The sequence below is a fragment of the Polistes dominula genome, unplaced genomic scaffold (genome assembly GCF_049000335.1).
Source record: "Polistes dominula isolate Pdom_NZ unplaced genomic scaffold, Pdom_raw_medaka contig_11, whole genome shotgun sequence".
Classification (NCBI taxonomy): domain Eukaryota; kingdom Metazoa; phylum Arthropoda; class Insecta; order Hymenoptera; family Vespidae; genus Polistes; species Polistes dominula.
This window is the reverse complement of record NW_028301154.1, coordinates 3622294-3644905: the sequence shown is the minus strand read 5'-3', so window position 1 is coordinate 3644905 and position 22612 is coordinate 3622294. Positions and strand designations below refer to the sequence as shown.

At 24.0% G+C, this 22612-nt stretch overlaps 1 protein-coding gene across 5 annotated transcripts; it reads left to right on the top strand.

The window, feature by feature from the left end:
* The first annotated feature begins 1838 nt into the window (after positions 1–1838).
* On the top strand, positions 1839–20992 carry qvr (glycosylphosphatidylinositol-anchored protein quiver). Of its 5 annotated transcripts, none has more exons than XM_089178557.1 (7): positions 1839–1855; positions 2219–2327; positions 3214–3627; positions 6835–7010; positions 10979–11026; positions 13041–13187; positions 14248–20992. In XM_089178557.1, the coding sequence occupies exons 4-7, from the start codon at positions 6983–6985 to the stop codon at positions 14505–14507; spliced, it is 483 nt and encodes a 160-aa protein (XP_089034683.1). In that variant the 5' UTR covers positions 1839–1855; positions 2219–2327; positions 3214–3627; positions 6835–6982; the 3' UTR covers positions 14508–20992. The 5 variants fall into 5 exon arrangements, with proteins under 5 accessions (XP_089034683.1, XP_089034685.1, XP_015188297.1 ...); XM_089178556.1 differs by lacking the exon at positions 1839–1855 and adding an exon at positions 1914–2045; XM_015332811.2 differs by lacking the exon at positions 1839–1855 and having other exon boundaries at positions 1908–2327.
* The last annotated feature ends 1620 nt before the right edge of the window (positions 20993–22612 follow it).

Genomic DNA, 22612 nt, shown 5'->3' with positions numbered 1-22612 from the left:
TTATTTAGTATTAAAATTATTGGAAAATAAATTGGTATATCTTGCATGTAATAAAGAAATATTTTATATTATAATACGTCAATTATTTGAATCATAAAATGATAATATATAAATAATATTTAAATAATTGAAAAAATTGTAAAAAAAAAATAAAAAAATAATCTAATATTTTATAAAATACGTTTATAATAAGAGAATATTCGATGTTACATGAAAACATTTGATATACACATATGCTAATAGAATAACGAAGCACTTATGTGTTTTAATCTAATTTGAAACATATATTTATATATATATATATATATATATATATATATATATATATATATATATATATATATATATATATATATATATAAATAGATTTGGCTATGTAAATTCATGGATTTTAATACGTTCGTCCACTCAACTAACATAAAGTTATTATATTTTTTTTCAGCATAGTAGAATGAGATGATAAGGACAAAAAAATCTGCATTACTCATTTCATCTAATCTGTTTTTGTTTCCTGAAATTTTATACTCGTCTTCTTCCCACGTTTCACATTTTATTCCTGTGAATTATTCCGAGCATTTAGGATTTTCAAATTGACCATTATCATCATCATCATCATCATCATCATCATCATCATCATCATCATCATCATCATTATCATTATTATATTATTTATTGTTATTAATTTAATTAGTTCAATTAAATAGTAATTATATTTTAAAGCAATGATAAATACACGTCACAAGTGAAAACTTTCTTCTGTTTGTTTTTTTCTTTATTAAAATTATTTAACTATTGCAAATTGTTGAAGAAAAATTTGTCGTTAGAAAAGTAACAGGAGTTATATTTTTATTTTTATTCTTATTTTAAATTTATTTGACATTAAATGTGAACAATATTATTGCGTGACACTTTTAAATGCATGAGTCTTGTAATCAGTAATATGTTAACGTTAAAAAGTATTCCAATTTTGTTATCATTAAATATTTATAATGAAATATTATTGATAACAGTTTGACAAGTAAAAATTACTCTCTATTACTTTTCTTTATAATTAAATATTTAAATTTCTTTATTTTTTTATTTTTAAATTTCTTTTTTAAATATATATATATATATATAAAATAAACAATTAAGATAATATCATAATTATAATATATTATAATATATAAATTATAATATATAATAAATTATTCTCTCTATTAATATAATTATATAATTTATTCTATAATATATAATAAATTATAATATATATATATATATATATATATATAAATTATAATTATAATATAATATATAATATATTCTAAATATATTAATAATTAAATATATATTTAGAATAATTTTGTAATAATAAATAATTAATATAATATAATAAATAATATAATAAATAATGTAATTATAATATAATTATAAATATTATAATAATAAATAAATTTATTATAATTTTAAAAATATAATAATAAATTTAAAAAAAAACTCTTGCATATATATATTTAAAAAAATAATAAAATAAAGTAATAATAATAATAATAATAATAATAATAATAATAAAAGTATAAAAAAAAAAATAACTCGTGTATATATATATATATTAATTTTATTTTTTTTCTAAATTCGTGTAAAAAAATTCTGTTAAAAAAAAAACCAAAATGTTGAATAAATTTTTGAATAAGTATATGATTATTTGTAAATGTTTAAAAACATTTCTTGAAAATAATTGAAACGCAAGCGCAATGATTATCATTCGGATAAAGCAGATGATTGGTTGGTAGAGCTTTTGGTGGTCTTTGGTTGCGTGTGCTTGCCGCAACATGAGGTGGGGTAGTCCGACCCTATTGATCGACCTGGATCTGCAGTTAGTATGAAAGCAACCTCTGAAGTATAACAGTAGTCTCTATGAAATTTAACAATTAGTGTTTAGAAATATTGAAAATAATATTTCTATGTCTTTTAATTATATTTGTTTCTAATTTCTCTATTTTATACAATTTCAATTATTTGCTTTATAGATCATATTCATTTGTATCTCAGTTCAAAGAATATTGGTTATTTTTCAATGAAAATTATTCATCTTTTCAACAAAATTATTGTTCATCTAACTGGAAGTCTTTTTCGATGATCACTTGTTAAATTTCATTTACATATTTCGTTAATCATCATTTGTTTATAATAATAATAATAATAATAATAATAATAATAACAATATTATAATGAATAGAAAAGTACATATTTTCAAGAGTTGAGTTATGTTATCAAACGAACTTAATTATTATCAGAAGAAGAAGAAGAAGGTGTAATTGTTTTTTCTATGGAATAAGTGGTAAAAGGTATGTGTGTGTTTGTGGCCCTATTTTCTGATCGACTAGACCATTGTCACGGTAATAGTATCGATAATGACATTAATTATAAATTTAGATTATAGTTCATTGTTTTTTTTAGATTTTTCTTTTCTTTTCTTTTTCTTTCTTTTTTTTCATTTAATAATTTTTATTTTATTTTATTTTATTTTATCTTATTTTTATACATGATTTTTGATAATATCAATAGATAGAACATGTTATTATAGTTTTATTGTATTTATTGTTTAATATTATGGGGATATTGAAAATTATAATATTAAAATTATAAAATATTATAATATTAATAATAAAAATTAAATGTATTTATAAATTAATTTTTATATAATTAATTTTTTAATAATATCAAAATAATATAATGTTAATAATTATAATATTATAATTATAATCGTTATTTTGATTTTATTTTTCTATAATTTTCTTTTTTTCCTTTTTTCTATTTTTTTTCAATATAACAAATGTTGTTTCATTTATTTGACGTAATCTTGGTGAAGTTTATGCATTCTGAAATTTTTTTTGGGATGTAATATTATATTTACATATTTATTACATGAAAATATATTTACATATTTATTATATGAAATATTTTAAATCGATCGAATTTCTTTCTCTAAAGTTTTTTTTTGTATCTCGTGACTAACTAAAAAAAAAAAAAAAAAAAAAAAAAAAAAAAAATCGTAAAAATTTGATTTAAAATTTTGTAGGTAATTTCGATTTTTAAGTTTTTTTTTATTTTTATAAAAAAAAAAAAAAAACAAACAAACAAAAAACAAGAAAAAAATATACTTGAATTTTAAATTTACCCCATATCAATATAATATCATTGTCCATATTTTTGACACGTTTGTTCTCACAGGATTGGGGATCGATTTTGATTAAAAGCAAAAAAAAAAAAAAAAAAATATTTAAAAAAAAATAAAAAAAAAAAATAAAAAAAAAACAAAGGACCAAATTGTTTTGTTGGTTTTTGGTTGTTCGATGTACGAATTTTCTGCAAGAAGGATGAAAACACGAGTGGTTTGCAACAGGCTGCATATAAGGTGATGCATCGAGAAATTTGCTCTTTGTAGCAGAGGAGGAAGAAGGAGTAGGGCACAAACGATCAGATTATTCGTTTAAAAAATTCTTCTATTTTCTTCATTATTATTATTATCAAAAGACGATTAAAACAAAATAAGAAGAAAAAGAAGAAGAAGAAGAAGAAGAATTCATTGATTTTCTTACAATACTTCAAGCAGTCACAACACCACTTTGGTTGCTATTTCCAGAGGTAACTTTTTTCATTTTTGTCTTTTTTTTTTTTTTTAAATAATAATTTGTTTCATTTATCTTATCTCTTTAATAATAATTCATTTATTATTATTGTGATGTTAAAAACGTGTGTGTAATTATGCTATAAAGATATCTTAAATATTGGTATAAGTCAAGAATGTTTTTTTTTTTTTTCTTTTAATTCGGATTGGAACCCAACTATAATAATTTTTTTTTAAACATAAATATATTTGAGTTATTGTATTTTCTGTATTTATTTATTTATTTGTTTCTTTTAATTTGGATTGGAACCCAACTATAATAAATTTTTATTTAACATAAATACATTTGAGCTATTGTATTTACTGTATTTATTTATTTATTATTTTTTTTTTTTAATTCAGATTGGAACCTAACTATAATAATTATTTTTTTAACATAAATACATTTGGATTATTGTATTTTTTATTTATTTATTTATATTTTTTTTCTTTTAATTTGGATTGGAACCCAACTATAATATATTTTTGTTTAACATAAATACATTTGAGCTATTGTATTTACTTTATTTATTTATTTATTTATTTTTTCTTTTTAATTTGGATTGTATTGGAATGTATAACTCAGATTTAAGAACGAAAATCAATCTCTTTGGTTCTCTTCTTTCTTTTCTAGAAAAGCATAGTTTAGTGTAACACGTATGAACTTGCATGCTGTGGAGATCGGCTGACGTATTATTCAAGACCCGTCCCCAACAGGGATGGGTCTTGAATAATAACAACCTGGAGAAACAATTTATGAATTAAATAATAAGGTACTTACGTATTAACGCAATCGCAGTAAAAATTCCGCTGATGCGTCAATAAAGAGCAATCTTGTTCGCACACAACAACCGTCAGGTTTGGATCAGGGTTTCGTCAGGGTTATGGTGACAGCATTAAGTGAAAGAAAATCTAGACTGTTTTAAATCTATGTTAAATTTTATATCGGCCCATTTTCCAACGAAATCCGATTACTTACTACTTTTTATAAATAAAATGTTTTGAAATTTTCAAAGTGTTGCGATTTTAAATAAAGTTTTTTATTCTATGATTTGTTCGCAACAATTTAAGGTGTTGATTGGTACATTAGCGGAATTTTACTGCGGTGGCGTTAATACGTAAGTACCAATAATAATAATAATTATTATGCATTGTTTATAATTTTGGAATGGTCTGATAAGGTTTTAGTTGGGTTTTCCTTATCCTTGTAGTGAATGCTAGACCATATGTATTTTCCTAACTGTACAAGGAATAGCCGTCTGTGTAATAGTAATAGTAGTTTGTTATCAAGCTTGAATGATGTTTGTTTTCATTCAAAAGTTTTGTTACATTAAAGAGGATTAATTTTTGAGGGAGCGTGTTGCACCTTTGTTCCTTTTTCAATTTATTCGAAACAGCCCTTTGGTAAAGACGTGCCATTCCTTGTGCACTTAAATATACAAGTTTTTTTGTTTTAAAATTATATTTTGTGTTAATTTTCATTTATAAGAACACAATAATCCTACAGATTGAAACCTAAGTAATAATTTTTTTTTTTTTTTAATATAAATACATTTAGGTTGTTGTATTTTATTTATTTATTTATTTTTTTTTGGGGGGAGATTCAATATGTCAATTAGAATTTAATTTGTAATCAATGATCAATTCATATTTTGTCTTTCAATTTAATTTTTTTCTTCTTTTTTTTTTGCAATTCATAAATACAAAATTCTCTGACATTTAATTACATTGCAAAATCACTGTGTTTCAATGCAAGATCAGAACTAAAAATAATATATACATATATATATTTAATTTCAAAATGTGTCACTGTAGTATACTGTTAACTAGTTCAAGATCAAACTTAAAGTTTCTAAAAAATAAAAATAAAAATGATTAAAAATTATTTGACATTAGAAGTAAATTTAACTGGTTGAATTTAAAGAAACATTGAAAAGGTGAATATTATTAATTCGTTTCAATGCTTTTCGTTCGATCTTAGCATTTGGTTATCGTTGCCAAAATGTTCTCAATGACGTAACCATTCCCAATGCATGCCAATTTATTTTTCATTTTAGTTAGTATAAAAACAAAAAGTATAATATATATTAGGGTGGGTCAAAAAAATGACTTATTTTTTTTTTTTTCAAGTGCCACGGAAAAATGGGTTGCTAGATACCTTAAAACTATTTTCACCAAATATGAGCTCTTAATTTTAATAGGAATATCCTCCGCATCGCAGTTTTTTTATTTTTTTTTTCAGTCTAATAGATTAAAATTCATATCTCATTATTTATTGATTGTACAGAAAAATGTTCTAGACGAATTTTGTAGGAAATTTAATGCTCTACAAAAAAGGTATCTTATATTTTGTCCGTAAACCTCACCATTTGAATGATATTGAAGATTTAAGTTTGATTATTTTCAGACAAATTTCATTTTTGTTTATGATATGTTAATAATTTTTTTATTAACAAAGATATTACGCAATATTACACTATATTATTACATGACAAATAATTTCTACGTAATTTTAAAATGTGAATTTCTAATGTTGATGATTTATAAAATATTCAATTGAATCAAACAATATCCATGATTATTTTAATCAGTATGACGTTAGAGAGAAAAAAAGAATTTAATTAAATATTATCATCACGATTAAATGATCATATTAATATCACGTGTTATTATGTTATCATTATCATTGTCACGTATTATTATTATCATTATCATCATCATCATCATCATCTTCATCGTCATCATTATTTTCATTGGCAAATATTTTCTTCTATTTTTTTTTCTTGTTTTATATTTTATAATCTGTCACTTTTATATTTGTCACTTTGTAACTTTGACTACTAAGAAGTTGAATTTCACGTAAGTAAAGTATTATATTAGATAAATTGATTGTGGTCAGGGTTGCGTCAGGGTTGCGTCAAGGTTAAGTCAAAGAAGATCAAATATATCCTTGCAATTTTCTAACAAAATATTACTCGACGTAATATCATTAATATTTTGGCTGAAAAATATTTCAATATAAATTTTCATGATTAACGAAGAAACATTGTTTGTGTTGTGTCTGTGTGTGTGTTTTTGTTCAATCTTTTTGTATATGTTTTCTTATACAATATTTTTGTATAAGAAAAAAAAGAGTAAAAAAAAAAGCAAGAAAATTTAAATAACAAAAGTTTCATTATTTTTAGTTACGTGCAATCTAATTGATACACACACACGAATCATCGTACATCGTACAACTGTCGTCAGTGAAACGAGAAAGAAATCATTGATATTCGGCATGACTATATTATATCGAGTATAACGAGAAGACAAACCAATAATATCAACGAAATAATGTGGACGAATAATTTAATTACAGTAGGTGAGTATTGGATTAAACGAATCATTTTTTCCCTAATTTTTTTTTCATAATTTTAACCAATTATTTCCTTTATATATATATATATATATATATATATATATATATATATATATATATATATATTTATTTCTATATATATATTTAATATTTAATTTTATATATATATATATATATATATATATATATATATATTTTTTTATTATATATTTAATAATATATATATATAATAAAATAATAAATTTTAAATAATAAAATTATATAAATATAATATATAAAATAATATAAATATTTAGAAATAATAGATAATTGTTTAAAAACAAATTATATAAATTATTAAAATTATTAATTATATAAATTATTAAAATTTATATAAATATAATAAAATAATATAAATATATAGAAATAATATATTCTATATAAATATATATATATATATATTAATTTTAATAATTATTAATTTAAAAAAATTATTAATTATTAATAATATTAATAATAATTATTAATTATATACATTATTAAAATAATATAAATATATAGAAAAATAATATATTCTACATATATATATAGAAATAATATCATCTTATCTTTCCCATGAGGAATATATTGATAATGCAAAAACGTCGGAGTTATTTTATTTATTTATTTATTTTTTTTTTAATTTTTTTTTTTTTTAGACGTATTTATATATGTATATGATATATACAATACAATGTGCATTTGACATTTTTTAAACAGTATGATGGTGTTGTGATTATTTTCTTTTTTTTTTTTTTATTTATTGTGAAAAATGTATGTCACATTTTAACCATGATGCAATACACGTATAATAAGCATATTCTACCACATATACATTACCGTACGTATGAAGTTCCTTTTTGTAGTAGAAATATGATATATTATATTTTGAATTTTTTTTTTTCAACGATACGAATCAATGATTAAATTGATTTAAAAGTTTAGGATAAAATTTGTTTTTTTTTGTTTTTTTTTTATACATAAATTTTTATTGTAATTTAGACCCTTTGCTATTGTATTTTATATATATATATATTTTTTGTTTATTTATTTATATATTTATTGTATTTTTTTTTATAATACGTATTTTATATTTAATTATTGCTCAAAGCTATTAAATTATTTTAAAATACATGTATACATGTATATATACATATATAATAAATATATATTGTGCTAATGAATTATACGTACTTTGAAATGTAATTTAAAATTATCCGGAAAATTAATTTCATTTATTCAATGATAAATAAGTAAATAAATAAAAACAGATTTAATCGTATTTATAATCTAAAAATGTTAATTGTTTACATTTGATAAATTCTCATCAAAATTACATAAATTATTGTTTAATAATATTGTCGATTAAATTAAATGTTTAGAAAAGTTAAGTTTAATAATTGGTAAATGAAACTAATAAAATTTCTATAAAAAAAAAAAAAAAAAACAAACAAACAAATTTGCATATATGTATGTATATATAGAATATATATATATTAAAAAATATATTATAATGAGCCGACAGAACCATGTTTAATAATTATTTAGAAGATGATCGAGCACACCATTCGGGTGAGTTCGTGAAAAAAACAAAACCCCATCGATTGAACGAAAATATCGTAGATAATAAAAAAAAAAAAAAAAAACAATTTTATCTTAACGCATAGATATATACACACACACAAATAGATATTGTAGATAATTTACTAACGTTATTTATTATTAATATAATTTACTATTTACAATATATTTTTATATCCAGCATAAACATAGTTGATTTTGTTTTTTTATTTTTTATTTTGATGACACGCAATTAGACGTTCTCTCTCTCTCTTTCTCTCTCTCTCTCTCTCTTTCTCTTTCTTTCTATATTTTTTTAAATTTATTATTACCATTAATTTGATTATTTATTATTCTTTTAAATATACTTTGAATTTTATTCAAGCATTAGTGCTTGAATATGCGCGAATTACTTTTAGAAATCCAATAATCGGCATGCGTATAATCACTGCGCGTGTGCACTAGGTACGTAAATACATACACACACGTTGATGTGTGTGTGTGTGTGTGTGTGTGTGTGCGTGTGTGTGTGTGCACGTCGGACGTATGTATTGCACTGTTTAACACATTCCTTGCCACGTGTACCACCGGTGGTACACGTTAAACTTGTTCTTCAGGCCATGTTGTATCACCGATGGTACACTTACCATTAAACATATTTATTTAATACGCTTAAAATATATGTTTATAACAAATTTCAAATATTCCTAATAAAATATTAATGCATTAATAGAAAATGTAGTATTGAAACAAAGCACATAAGTTTGTTTAATTGTTATATTGACAATAATTAATAATAACATGTTGAGGTTGGATTTTGTTAAAGCAATGTTAAATGGCCTGAGTGACAAGTCAGGTAAAAAGGGCTTGGCACGTAACACGTGTTAAAGTATCAATTATATATGTATATAATTTTATTATTGATTATACAAAATAATCATTAATTTTGTTGAAGATTTAAATGTACGTACAACGTTCGAATTTTTGTTCTGAAAAATTTCCTCGTAAGGTATTGAAATAATTAACACAGTATTGTAGTAGTTGACACACATATAGTGCCCTGAATTAGTGTTAGAAAGTACAAACAAAAAATAATAATAATTAAAATATATATATATATATATATATATATATATATATATATATATATATATATATTAGTACAACGTAGTGTAAATTTATTATAGTTAGAGAGCACAGTAATATTAAACCGTTCACTCACAATGAAAATATTAGATTTATATTTTTTGTTTTTTGTTTTTTGTTAGTTCTAATTATGATCTCGTAGTAGTGTGTATGTAGTTTTATTATATATATATATATAAATTATATTCTATAATATTAATTTTGTTTATATATTCATTTTTTAATATCAGCATAAAATTATGTTAGTTGTAAATGAAGAAAACAAAAACAATTGGAGCTCTTAGTCGTACGCGGTTTGTTAGCATTATCTATTTTATTTTTAATTATTTTATTTTTCTATTTTTTTTTTTTTTTTTAATATCTATCAGCTGTACTTTTGTAGTGGCGTTGTTTGTTTTTATCGTACGTTGCGTTGCAATGAATATTTTTTTCATTTGTTTCACATTTTGTCTATGATTGATACTACCCATCAACCCCAAAATATCAAAAGTTTGAATTAAATCATGACGCACGAAAAAAATATACAAAAGTATATATATATATATATATTATAATAAATATATAAGTATATATATACATACCCTACGAACTTTTCGAAAATACTCTATGAACTTTTCGGAAATACCCTACGGACTTTTCGGAAATACCCTACGGACTTTTCGGAAATACCTTACGAACTTTTCTAAAATACCTTACGAACTTTTCGAAAATACCCTACGAACTTTTCGAAAATACCCTACGAACTTATCGGAAATACCCTACAAACTTATCAGATCAATTAGACGCGTACTGTGCGAAAATTCAAAGTCACATTTTCTCGAAAACAAAGCCTCAAACGAAAAATTTTGAATCTATATTTTTGATTTATTTTTTCATATAGAATCACTTCCCTTTCGCTTGTACTATCAGTTACCGATCACCCTGTATAATAACACTTAATACAATAATTGCATTAAAATTCGTATTGAAATAGAAATAAATTTGTATATTTGATTTTGATCGATAAATCGATTGATTTATTTCAAATTTTTGATCATTGTATAGTAGTATTCTATTTTATCTATCTATCTATTTATCTATCTATTTTTTTGGTTCAATCTATTTATCTATCTTAAAAATCGTGTTCTTAATACGTGTCGTGTTATATGCGCCAAATTCGATAACGTGCCAGAACAGTTCTGTTTGTTTCCCTGTTTTTTTTTTTTTTTTGTTGGGTTTTAAAACAATGACCAATCTTTCGTTTTCAGCGGCAATTGTACTCGCGGTTGCCAACGTCTCTCATGCGGAGTGCCAGAGTGAGTGATTATGCCACTTTAAATGCCAGCTACTACTTCTCTTCAGTGTGTTACATGACCACAGTTCGTCTTCTACAACGTTCTTCGTCCAACGTGGAACGTTTTTCTATTCAACTCGATACGTCCGGTTTTTTTTTCTTTTTTAACTGTGTCAAAATCTTTTTTTATTATCATAAGTCGGTGGTATTTAATGAAACAAAGAGATAATAATAATAATAACAAATTAAAAAGTTAAATTAATTATAAAAAATAGATATTTTCGATACATATGTGCGAAGTGAGGCATTCCAGGGCTTAAAAATTGAAACATGAGCCAAAGAAACGACGTGTTTACAACAGGGCCGAATACGCAGATTAGGCCCCCACGAGCCGTTAGGCGAATGGTGGTAAGCGTACTCGGTTTTGTCATAAACGCCTTGTTTCTTCTGGCGAGTGTCTTAATTAAGCCCAGTGAATGCCTCAGTTAGGACATATTTATCGAACAATATTTTTTGTAATGACTGCTTTCAAAGTTCAATAGAGGGAAATTATTCATTTACAAAGAAATGTTGTCATTAGCTTAACTATATTAGTTATCACTTAGTTGTATTTTGGTCGAAATTTTGCCGGTAATAAATCATGTGTAACATTTTTAGCAGCAGATACTAGGTCTGGAGGCGTACAAGGTCTCGTTAATTCATTCATTGTTCACGTAGATTTTTAACAAGTTTTTTTTTTTTTAATTTTAATTAAAGTGATAGATAATTTTCATTCCCGCACGGTCAATCGGTTGGAAAGTACTACTTTCTCGCACGCTACTATAGTAACAATCATAGTTACTACATAGTTACCAAAATTTTCATTCCCGCATGGTCAATCGGTTGGAAAGTACTACTTTCTCGCACGCTACTATAGTAACAACCATAGTTACTAGATAGTTACCACCATCACGGGAATATGCGACTTTACGGTTGCTAGGCAAGGTTTAAAAATTGAACTTTGAAAGCAGGAGTTACAAAAAAATATATATTTATTAAATAGCCAGTTTATTTTTGTAAGAAAGAAAAGTTAAGGGACGTTTTAAGGGTAGCTAAAAAAAAAAAAAATAAAATAAAACAAAGAAAGAAAACCATGGATTATTTGATTTGATTTCACGTGCGATCTCTTCGTTCTGTTCCTTTATTTTATATATATATATATATATTTTTTTTTATTTCGTTCGTTAGTTTGTTCGTATTTAACACGTTCCGTGCCACGTGTACCATTGATGGTACACACTTACCATTTGACATATTTATTTAATACGCTTAAAATATATGTTTATAACAAATTAAATATATTACTATTATAAAATATTTATGTGCATTATACAAAATGCAGTATAGAACAAAGCACATAAGTTTTTGTTAATTATTATATTTACAATTATTAATTATTGTAATAAATAATTATTAAAATAACATTTATATAATATTAATAATATTATAATTTTCATATTAATTTTAATATTATTAATAATTATAATATTAATTTATATAATATTAACCCTTTCACTCCGATGGCCGTATATATACGCCCTAGAAAAATGACCAATAATGTACGAACAGCGTATATATACGTTCCTCAAAAATACACTATCAAATATGAAAAAACAAAACGCTCCGTATCCAGCGATTATATTTTGTCTCAACCATTCCGGAGCGAAAGGGTTAATATAATTATTAAAATACCATTTATATATATATATATATATATATATATATATATTCATTATTATAATAAATAATTATTAAAATTATATTGGGGAATAATAATTAAATTGGTTGGATTTTTTGTTAAAGCAAAATCAAATGATCTGAGTGACAAGACAGGTAAAAACGGTTTGCCACGGAACGTGTTAAATTCGTATTTTTTTTTTTTTACGATTGGTACGGTTTAATAAAATCAAAGAAGAAGAAGAAGAAGAAGAAGAAATTGCACGTTCTAAATCTTACGATATTTGATATTGAAATAAGATTGTTGATATATTTCGCAGCACGCTCGGTTTATTGCTACGAATGCGATTCTTGGACAGATCTACGATGCAAGGATCCATTTAATTATACAGCATTACCGAGAGATCAGCCACCATTGATGACCTGCAATGGGTGTTGCGTTAAAATGGTTCGCAATGCCAAATCACGTGAGTGATTTTTTGTTTTTTTCTTTTCTTCTTGTCTTTTCTTTCATCTTTCATCTTTTAAATGCGTCACAAATTAGTTTGAATATTTTCATAATTATGTATAACAAATCGTTAAAGATATTAAACAATTTCAAAAGGATTGAATTTATCGGTGGATAGATAAAATTAAGATATAGAAAATTGAAACACACTTGAACGAGTATCATATTTCTAACGCTCTACTAGTAGATTATCAAATGATCCATATTAATACTCGAGATACACCTGTGTATTATTAGAAATAAATGATCTATCTATCTATCCATCTATCTATCTATATAGAACTAATTTAATAATATATCACGAAACCTTTTCTACAAAGTTCGTGTCAATTAACAAATTAATATTCTAATGAAATATCGATTAAATATATTTATTAATATACATTCATATACATATTATTATAATAATAAAATTACATACATTGATTTTTTTTTTTTAAATTTTTGTATTAGTATCAACAAATTTTCGAATAATCAAACACACCTAAATATAAAAATATATCTTATTATTTATCTATAATATCTATATTATTTATTTATTATTATTAATATAATATATAAATATATTTATATATAATTAAAATTAAATTAATTATATTTATTATTAATATAATAAATATTATTATATAATATATTATAATAAATATAATTTAATATTAATAAATTATTAATAAATTAAATATTATAATATTAAAATATAATATATTGTAATAAATTATAATTTTTTAATATTATATAATATTATAATAAATTATAATTTTAATATTATAATATATTATAATATATTATATTTATTATAGTATATATTATATTTAAATATAATAAATATCTATGTATATATGATATGTATCCTATATACATATCTAACATAAGATCCTCTATATCCTATTATGTAATAAATTATTTTAGAAATGATTTATAATTAAAATATATTAGAATGTATTATTCTAAATAATTAGAAATAATAAATTATTCGATGTATTTATTATTATACATTAAAAAAAAAATTTAAATTACAGCATACGAAAGCGTTAGAAGGACCTGTACATCACAACTACAGATAAACTTATTCATGGTGGACCACGTGTGCATGATGGAAAGTACCGGCACTGGTCACATGTGTTTCTGTGAGGAGGATATGTGCAATCGTGTATCCCCGACCTCGTGTTCGAATCCCAACCTAATCCTTTTACTCCTAACAACAATAGTTTTTCTAAGCTCGAACATTTTAGGAACCCAAGCTTGCTTAGTAGATCTTTGCAATGGTCACGTCGTATAACACCGATTTCTTCTTCGATCCACTTATTATTATTATTATTCTTATTATTCTTATTATTATTAGAGATCACAAAATAGGTTCAACAAACCCCCTACCCTTAATCCAACCTTGACTAAATCACTCCTTTAACTGAACCCTTCAATTTTTCGTATTTCTTCTTATTCCATCTTCTTCTTCTTCTTTTTCTTGTCTTTAAAATCCCTTTTTTTTTTTAAATATTATTATTATTATTATTCCATTTCCCTTTTGTGAACGGGTGGAACTTAAAAAAAAAAAGAAAGAAAGAAAGATAACAAAAACAATAAAAAAAGATAGATAACAAAAAGAAACCAAAAAAAAAAAAAAGAGATAATAAGTAAAACGTAAAAGTTTTTGCATAAATTGCAAAATATTGCAAACACAAAAAAAAAAAATAAGAATTTTGCATACAAATTTTTCCTTCTGTCTCACTCTTTCTCTCTCTCTCTCTCTCTCTCTCTTTCTATTTCTAATAACTTTTTCTCTATTCGAATACTTGAAATTTAGAATAGAATGAGAGTTCTCTTAGATTTTATTTTTTTTCTTCTAATTTCTTTCTTTCTATTTTTTGATTCATCAAACGTCTTCTGTATACCCAGCAACATTTTTCATATAGGTTTTTTTTTTTGTATATTGTTTTTTTATTTTCTTTGATACTTACAGCGAATGATAAGATTGATAAGAGAAATATGCTGATAGGTGGCTAAAGTAGTATAGTTTGTTATAGTTTAGTAAATGCTTCGTTACAAAATTGGAAGATCTGAATGATTAAAATGTCGCATTAACTTTTGTACATTTTACTTACTTATTTTTTTATTTATTTTTTGTCTTTACCTTTAACGAATTGGTTTTTTTTTAATCAATGGGAAACGATTAAATTTAAACTTAATTTATCAATCTTATAACAGTAGATGTTATTAACACGTTGAGCATCATGCAAATTCTTACAAAATTCATCGTCAGGCCACGCAAATTCTTATAGAAATCATCGTCAGGCCATGCATCACAAAACGAGCCGTGAACAAGTTGAGTGTCAGGCACCGGCGTCTGACATGGCATGAACGTGAAGTTCATCGTCATTCACCGGTGTCTGACACGGTCTTAATGTGAAGTTCATCGTCAGGCATCGGTGTCTGACACGGTCTGAACGTGAAGTTCATCGTCAGTCACCGGTTTCTGACACGGTCTTAACGTGAAGTTCATCGTCAGGCATCGGTGTCTGACACGGTCCGAATGTGAAGTTCATCGTCAGGCATCGGTGTTTGACACGGTCTTAATGTGAAGTTCACAGCATGAACGTGAAGTTCATCGTCAGTCACCGGTATCTGACACGGTCTGAATGTGAAGTTCATCGTCAGGCATCGGTGTCTGACACAGTCTTAATGTGAAGTTCACAGCATGAACGTGAAGTTCATCGTCAGTCACCGGTATCTGACACGGTCTTAATGTGAAGTTCATCGTCAGGCATCGGTGTCTGACACGGTCTGAATGTGAAGTTCATCGTTAGTCACCGGTGTCTGATACGGTCTTAATGTGAAGTTCATCGTCAGGCATCGGTGTCTGACTCGGTCTGAATGTGAAGTTAGTTCATCGTTAGTCATTCATGACTGACGTGGCCACCACTCAACGTGTTAATGTAACAATTAAATATCATACATTGTAATTGTTTTACAATGAAACGTAAAAAAAAAAAAAGAAAAAGAAAAAGAAAAAGAAAAGAAAAAAAGAAGTATTGCAAATATGATTAAAAAGTTAATGCGAAATAGTTGGATTTGCGTGATTAGAAAATAATTAGAAAAGTGATTAGAAATCTTGGTCACGAATCTTCTTTTATATATTTGTTTCTTTTATTATAATTTAAATTTAGATGAATCTATCGTTAAATTGCACCCACACTGGTTTCTTCTTTTTTTTTTTTTTTTTTTTTTTTTTGATTGAAAATAATTTTGACAAGAAAACTCACTTCTATTCTTTCACCTTATGCACCTAGTATTAGTGCACTTTTGACACTAGACTTTTACAAAATTGTCTTTTTCTTCGAAAATTTTAGTGAATTTGAATTTTCACCCCTTTCCCTTTTTCACACACCTACCCACCCCCCTTTACTCAGCCCACGATCACAACACGCGTACCCATTTTCAATATTTATATTTGTATTTTACATCTTAAGCTTATTAAGTGCTTCATGCTCTTAAAAAAACAAAACAAAACAAAAGCAAAAACAAAAACAAAAGCAAAAACAAAAAACCACAAAAAAATAATTAATATTATTTTTAATGGAAAAATTTGTTAATATATTAATACATAGATGAGATTAACATATATATATGAATATATTCGCGGATATAAACGCCGTAGGCCGCATGGTGGTGTTTATGTTGTTAGTTCGGCATGTGAAAATTCAACAGGGGTGGGAGGGTCCGGTCTCTCCCAATCTCTCCATCGACTTAGCACCTGGGCTCACACCTGGCATATTAGATATTTTGATGTCTCTCAACAAACTACAATGACACACCGATTTGATTCGATCAACGATATTCAATCAAATATCAAATAAACAAAATCTTTTATTTCGGTTTATTCTATTAATTGATACGAGGGTGTTTTTGAAAATTTGTTCATTTATCTTTGAATTAAACAAAAAAATATAGATATATATATATATATATATAAGAAAGAAACAACCCTTGAACACAACTCTCGTTTAGGGTTCATTGATATTTGCATTTTTATATTTTAATTTTGATCAAAGGATTTTGTTATAGGATTTATGGGGGTTTTTTTTTATGTATGTGTGAACATAGCATAGTTTATCAATTTAAAAGATGTGCTTATTTGTGTATTTTTTGTAATTTGAATTTTTTTTTCTTATAACAAATTTAATTATCGAATTTGATTAATTGATTTTTGAATGTTTTTTTTGCTGGTTAATCGAATTAATTTATTAAATAATATTAATAATAATAAATATTTATTATTATAATATTATAAAAATTATTAATTTTAATTTAAACAATATATAAATATTTAAAAATATATTTATATTAATTTAATTAATAATTTATCATTAATTTAGTTATTTTAATAATTTAATTATTATTTATTAATTTATTATTATATAATTTTTATATATTTATATAATAATAATTATTATTATATAATTATATAATTAATTATGTAAATAATATTAAATTTATTAATAAATTAATTGTTGAGATAAATTAAATATAAAAAATTGAAGAAATTATTATTATTATTATTATTGAGATAAATATTGGACTTTCAAAATGAATTGTTGAGATATAAATTAAATAAAAGATACCAAAAATTATTTATATAAAATTTTCGATAACACACCTCGTTCGTATGTACGAAATTACAACAACATACGTAAAATGATCAATCACGAATATATTAATCAGAAATTTTTGGGCATAATTTAAAAGGGAGAAGGGTGTACACCTTTTGCAAATCGAAGAATGTTCTTTTTTTTTTTTTTTTTTTTTTTTTTTGAGTGCATGGGAGGACAATAGAGTAAACAAAATTCAATTGGATTATTCATTTGTTTGTTTGTTTATAAATTTAAATCGAAGAAAGAAGTGTCTTCTCTCCTTCTCTGTCGCTCAAACAACATTTTCCAAATCCACTTACTACTATTATCGTGTTGTGTGTGCGCAATAGCACAAACATTGCATGTTTTGACACAAACTTGCATGTCCAATTTGTCATTTAGTTAACTCTTTTGCGTGTGATTCGAATAATTCCAATTTCCGTCGTCGTTACTCGTCAAAAAGTTTTTATTAACTTTAATGAAAAATCATTCAAACAATCACACAAAAATAAAAAAAAAAAAATACAAAGAAATTGAAAACAATTCAATTCTGAATTATTCAAAGAAAGTATTATTCAATAATTAATAAAAATTATTCCAAATTTATTAATTAATTTCATAAAAATTAAATTTCATACAAAATCCAATATTTCGTCGTCATTTGTAATAAACAAATTGTTTGACTCTTTTTACGAGCTGCACATAATTTATTTGTATACAATATATCTTGTTCAATTGTTTACACAATACATTTCAATTCAAATTATTTAAAAAAAAAAAAAGCAAGAAACAAAAAAACCATAAAATTGCTCGACTATAAAATATTTTCAAAAATTGTTCAATTAAATTTCACAAGTTATCATCGTGTGTTTGTTTAATTCCAATTTTCCGCGAAAATTGCAAATCTTGAGTGAAGAAAAATTTCCAAATGTAAAAAAAAAAAAAATGTAAAACAAAATAATCAATCACAAATCCAACTTTTCGACGAGTTAAACGACGATAAACAAACAAAAAAAAAGCAACAACAACAACAAAACAAAACAAAATTACCTACGAAACCTTCCAATAAACCCCTGACGGGAATATGCAATGCGAGGCAGATTTAATGAAAAAAAAAAAAAAAAAAAAACAAAAAAAAAATATCAAGAAAAATTTGAAAACAAAAAAATAGGAAGAAATGAAAGAATAGAAACTAAAAAGAATTAAAAAAAAAAAAAAAAAGGTAATAAAAAAAAAAAGAAAAAGCACAGCGTGGGCCTTCATCTTACTTCGAAGTCATTGCCAAGAAAACCAAAAAAAAAAAAAAAAAAAAAAAAAAATCGCCAGAAAGATAAAAATCCATAGATAGATAAATAAATAGATAAATTGTTTTATTTTGTTTATCCCTTCCCTCCCCTCTAAGGGAGGGTAGGGGGGAGGGGCAGAGGGGAGGGTTTACTTTGAAATTTATCTTGACATTTTTATTTCAATTTTTTTTGGGGTATTTGTTTTGTTTTTTTTTTTGATCTTTTGTTTTGGATAATTTGGAAGAAAATTGTACGAATTGAGAAAACGAAACAAGAACAAGTTTTTGTTAGAAAAATAAAATAATTTATTATTATTATTATTTGATTTGTATTTTGAGTTATATGACTCGTGCAAGTTGAACGCTCATGTCCTCACAGAGAGGCTTTCTTTAACGGAGCCTTTTGCCAAATAAGCTTCGGTGCTTGCATTGGTTGATGGAATTCACCGATGTTTTTCTGGCAAGCCATGCGGCTCGTGTCGCGTCATTTGTTCATTGTCGCACGCGCGGCTGCGAGGCTATTATTATTATTATTATTATTATTGTTATTTAATATTTATTATTCATAATATTGTATAATGCTATTAGAGGTTGAACAAAAAAAGTTCGTGCATTTTATCTTGACATTATAACCCCATTCGAGACTACGGCTTTTTTCTAACACGTTTTTCAAAAGCCATTTTTGAGAACCGTCCTTTTCTTTTCTTTTTTTTTTTTTTATTATACTTTTATTAAGTTTACAATGACAAATTTCTTTTTTTTTTTTTTTTTTTTTACTTTAAAGATTAATATTTATATATACATAAAAAAAAGTCTTATCTTGATGAATATTTTACTCAAAATAATGTATGTTAAGTATGATTGCACACTCACGGTGTGTGTGTGTATGTGTGCAAGTAAATCTCAAATGGGTTAATTTAATTTGAATGGGTTATTTTCAAAAATAAATTTTACAAAGATATAAAAATAATAATTAATTCTATGCAGTTTTATTTATGCTAAGTATGATTGCACACTTACGGTGTGTGTGTGTGTGCAAGTTAATCTCAAATGGGTTAATTTAATTTGAATGGGTTATTTTCAAAAATAAATTTTACAAAGATATAAAAATAATAATTAATTCTATGCAGTTTCAAAATAAATTTTTAACATAATAAAAACCCACATGTGTGTGTGGAACAAATATTTTATTCAAAAATATTAATAATAGTTAAATATGACTGCACACACCATGTGTGTGCAAGTGAATCTCAAATGGGTTAATATTTCATTTGCAAAAATAAATTTTACAACAATATAAAAAACATAATTCATTTTATGCAATTTCAAAATAAATTTTCAATACAATAAAAACCCACATGAACGATACTTTATTCAAAATAATTAATAATATATAAATATGATTGCACACACCGTGTGTGTGCAAGTAAATCTCAAATGGGTTAATATTTTATTTACAAAAATAAATTTTACAACAATATAAAAAAAGCAATTTATTATATGCAATTTGCACAGTAAATTTTCAACATAATAAAAACCCACATGAACGAGTATTTTATTCAAAATAATTAATAATATTTAAATATGATTGCACATACCGTGTGTGTGCAAGTGAATCTCAAATGGGTTAATATTTCATTTGCAAAAAAAAATTTTACAAAAATAAAAAACATAATTCATTTTATGCAATTTCAAAGTAAATTTTTAATACAATAAAAACCCACATGAACGAATACTTTATTCAAAATAATTAATAATATTTAAATATGATTGCACCTACCGTGTGTGTGTAAGTGAATCTCAAATGGGTTAATATTTTATTTACAAAAATAAATTTTACTACAATATAAACCACATAATTCATTTTATGCAACTTCATGGTAAATTTTCAACATAATTACAAATTCACGAACTTTTTTGGTTCATTCTAATATTATATATGTATATATATATATATATATATATGTATGTATAATTATCTTCGTTGTTCACACTACTTCGTTACTATTGTTTATACAATAACTATTTCTTCTATTATAATAATTATATTCTTATATTTTTATTATTATTATTATTATTATTATTACTAATATGTATATATTCACACACACATACACAAGTACTATTAGTACTATTATTACTACCACCATTATTATTATTATTATTATTATTATTATTATTACTATTAACACAAAAATAATTCTTCTATCGCTATATGTTAATATAATAATAACAATAACGCTAATTTCCGATCGCATCATAATATCTATTTGCTCTTATTTATTATTATTGTCAGCTTTAAATATTATTTTTTTATTTTCTTTTGATTTTTTTTTTTTTTTTATTTGTTTATTTTCAAATGCATTTACATGTTGTAAATAAGAAAAGTCAGCTTTTTTCTTCAATTATATATATATATATCTATATATATATATTTTTTGTTTCTATTTTTATTTTTTTATTTTAAATGCCTTTATGTGTTGTGTAAATAAAAAAAAAAAATAAGATCTTCTAAGCTTTTCAATTATATCATTTATATAATTAATTAATTAATTAATTAATGCAGAATACGAAGAAACGTCGCAAAATTAGACAATTTTGTCCATGTGTGTTATCTCGTAATAGGGGGTTTGGGGGCGAGGGGGTGGGTGGGTGGGGGGTTTGGGTAAATAAAAAACATCAATAAAAAATCATATCATTTATAATCGATCGTTCGTTAGGGAAATATTGATAATATTTTTAAGATAATTATCTTATAAGCTAATCCCATAGGATTATTATATACATGTGTGTATAATATAATACACATGTGTGTGTGTAATTCAAATATCGCATTTAATTCGATCACGTGTCATATCATTGTTATAAATAATTTAAGTGGTTTTTAATAGACCAATAATAGTAAAAGGAGGTGAAGGAGGAGGTAGAGGTGGAGGAGGTGGAGGGCTGTAGATGTTATCAATAATTAGAAATAATATATAGAAAAAAATAAATGATATTAGTTCATAGGAATTTTTAGAATTCTATGGGGCATCCCCTTGTTTGGATCATCTCATCGATTTAAAAAAAAAAAAAAAAAAAAAGAAAAAAACAGACTCATATCACAATTTAAAAATATTAATAAATAAAGAAAAAAAATAATAAAAAGCAAATATTATTAACAAGGGGGAATAGACAAAAAAAAAGTATAAGGAGATTAGTTTTTATTAATTGTTATTCCTATTGGAATTTAATACATATATATATATATGTTGAATTTTTATTAATAATTGATAATTATATAATAATATTTGATTGTCGTATCAAACAAGAAAGAAATTATTGTATGGAAAAAGAATAAGGAAACAAATTGAAATAATTTATAGAAATTTATTATTAATTATATCTCATTGAATAATTATATAATAATTTATTATTTATAAATATATAATATTATATAGTATATATTGATAATTATATAATTAATTATTG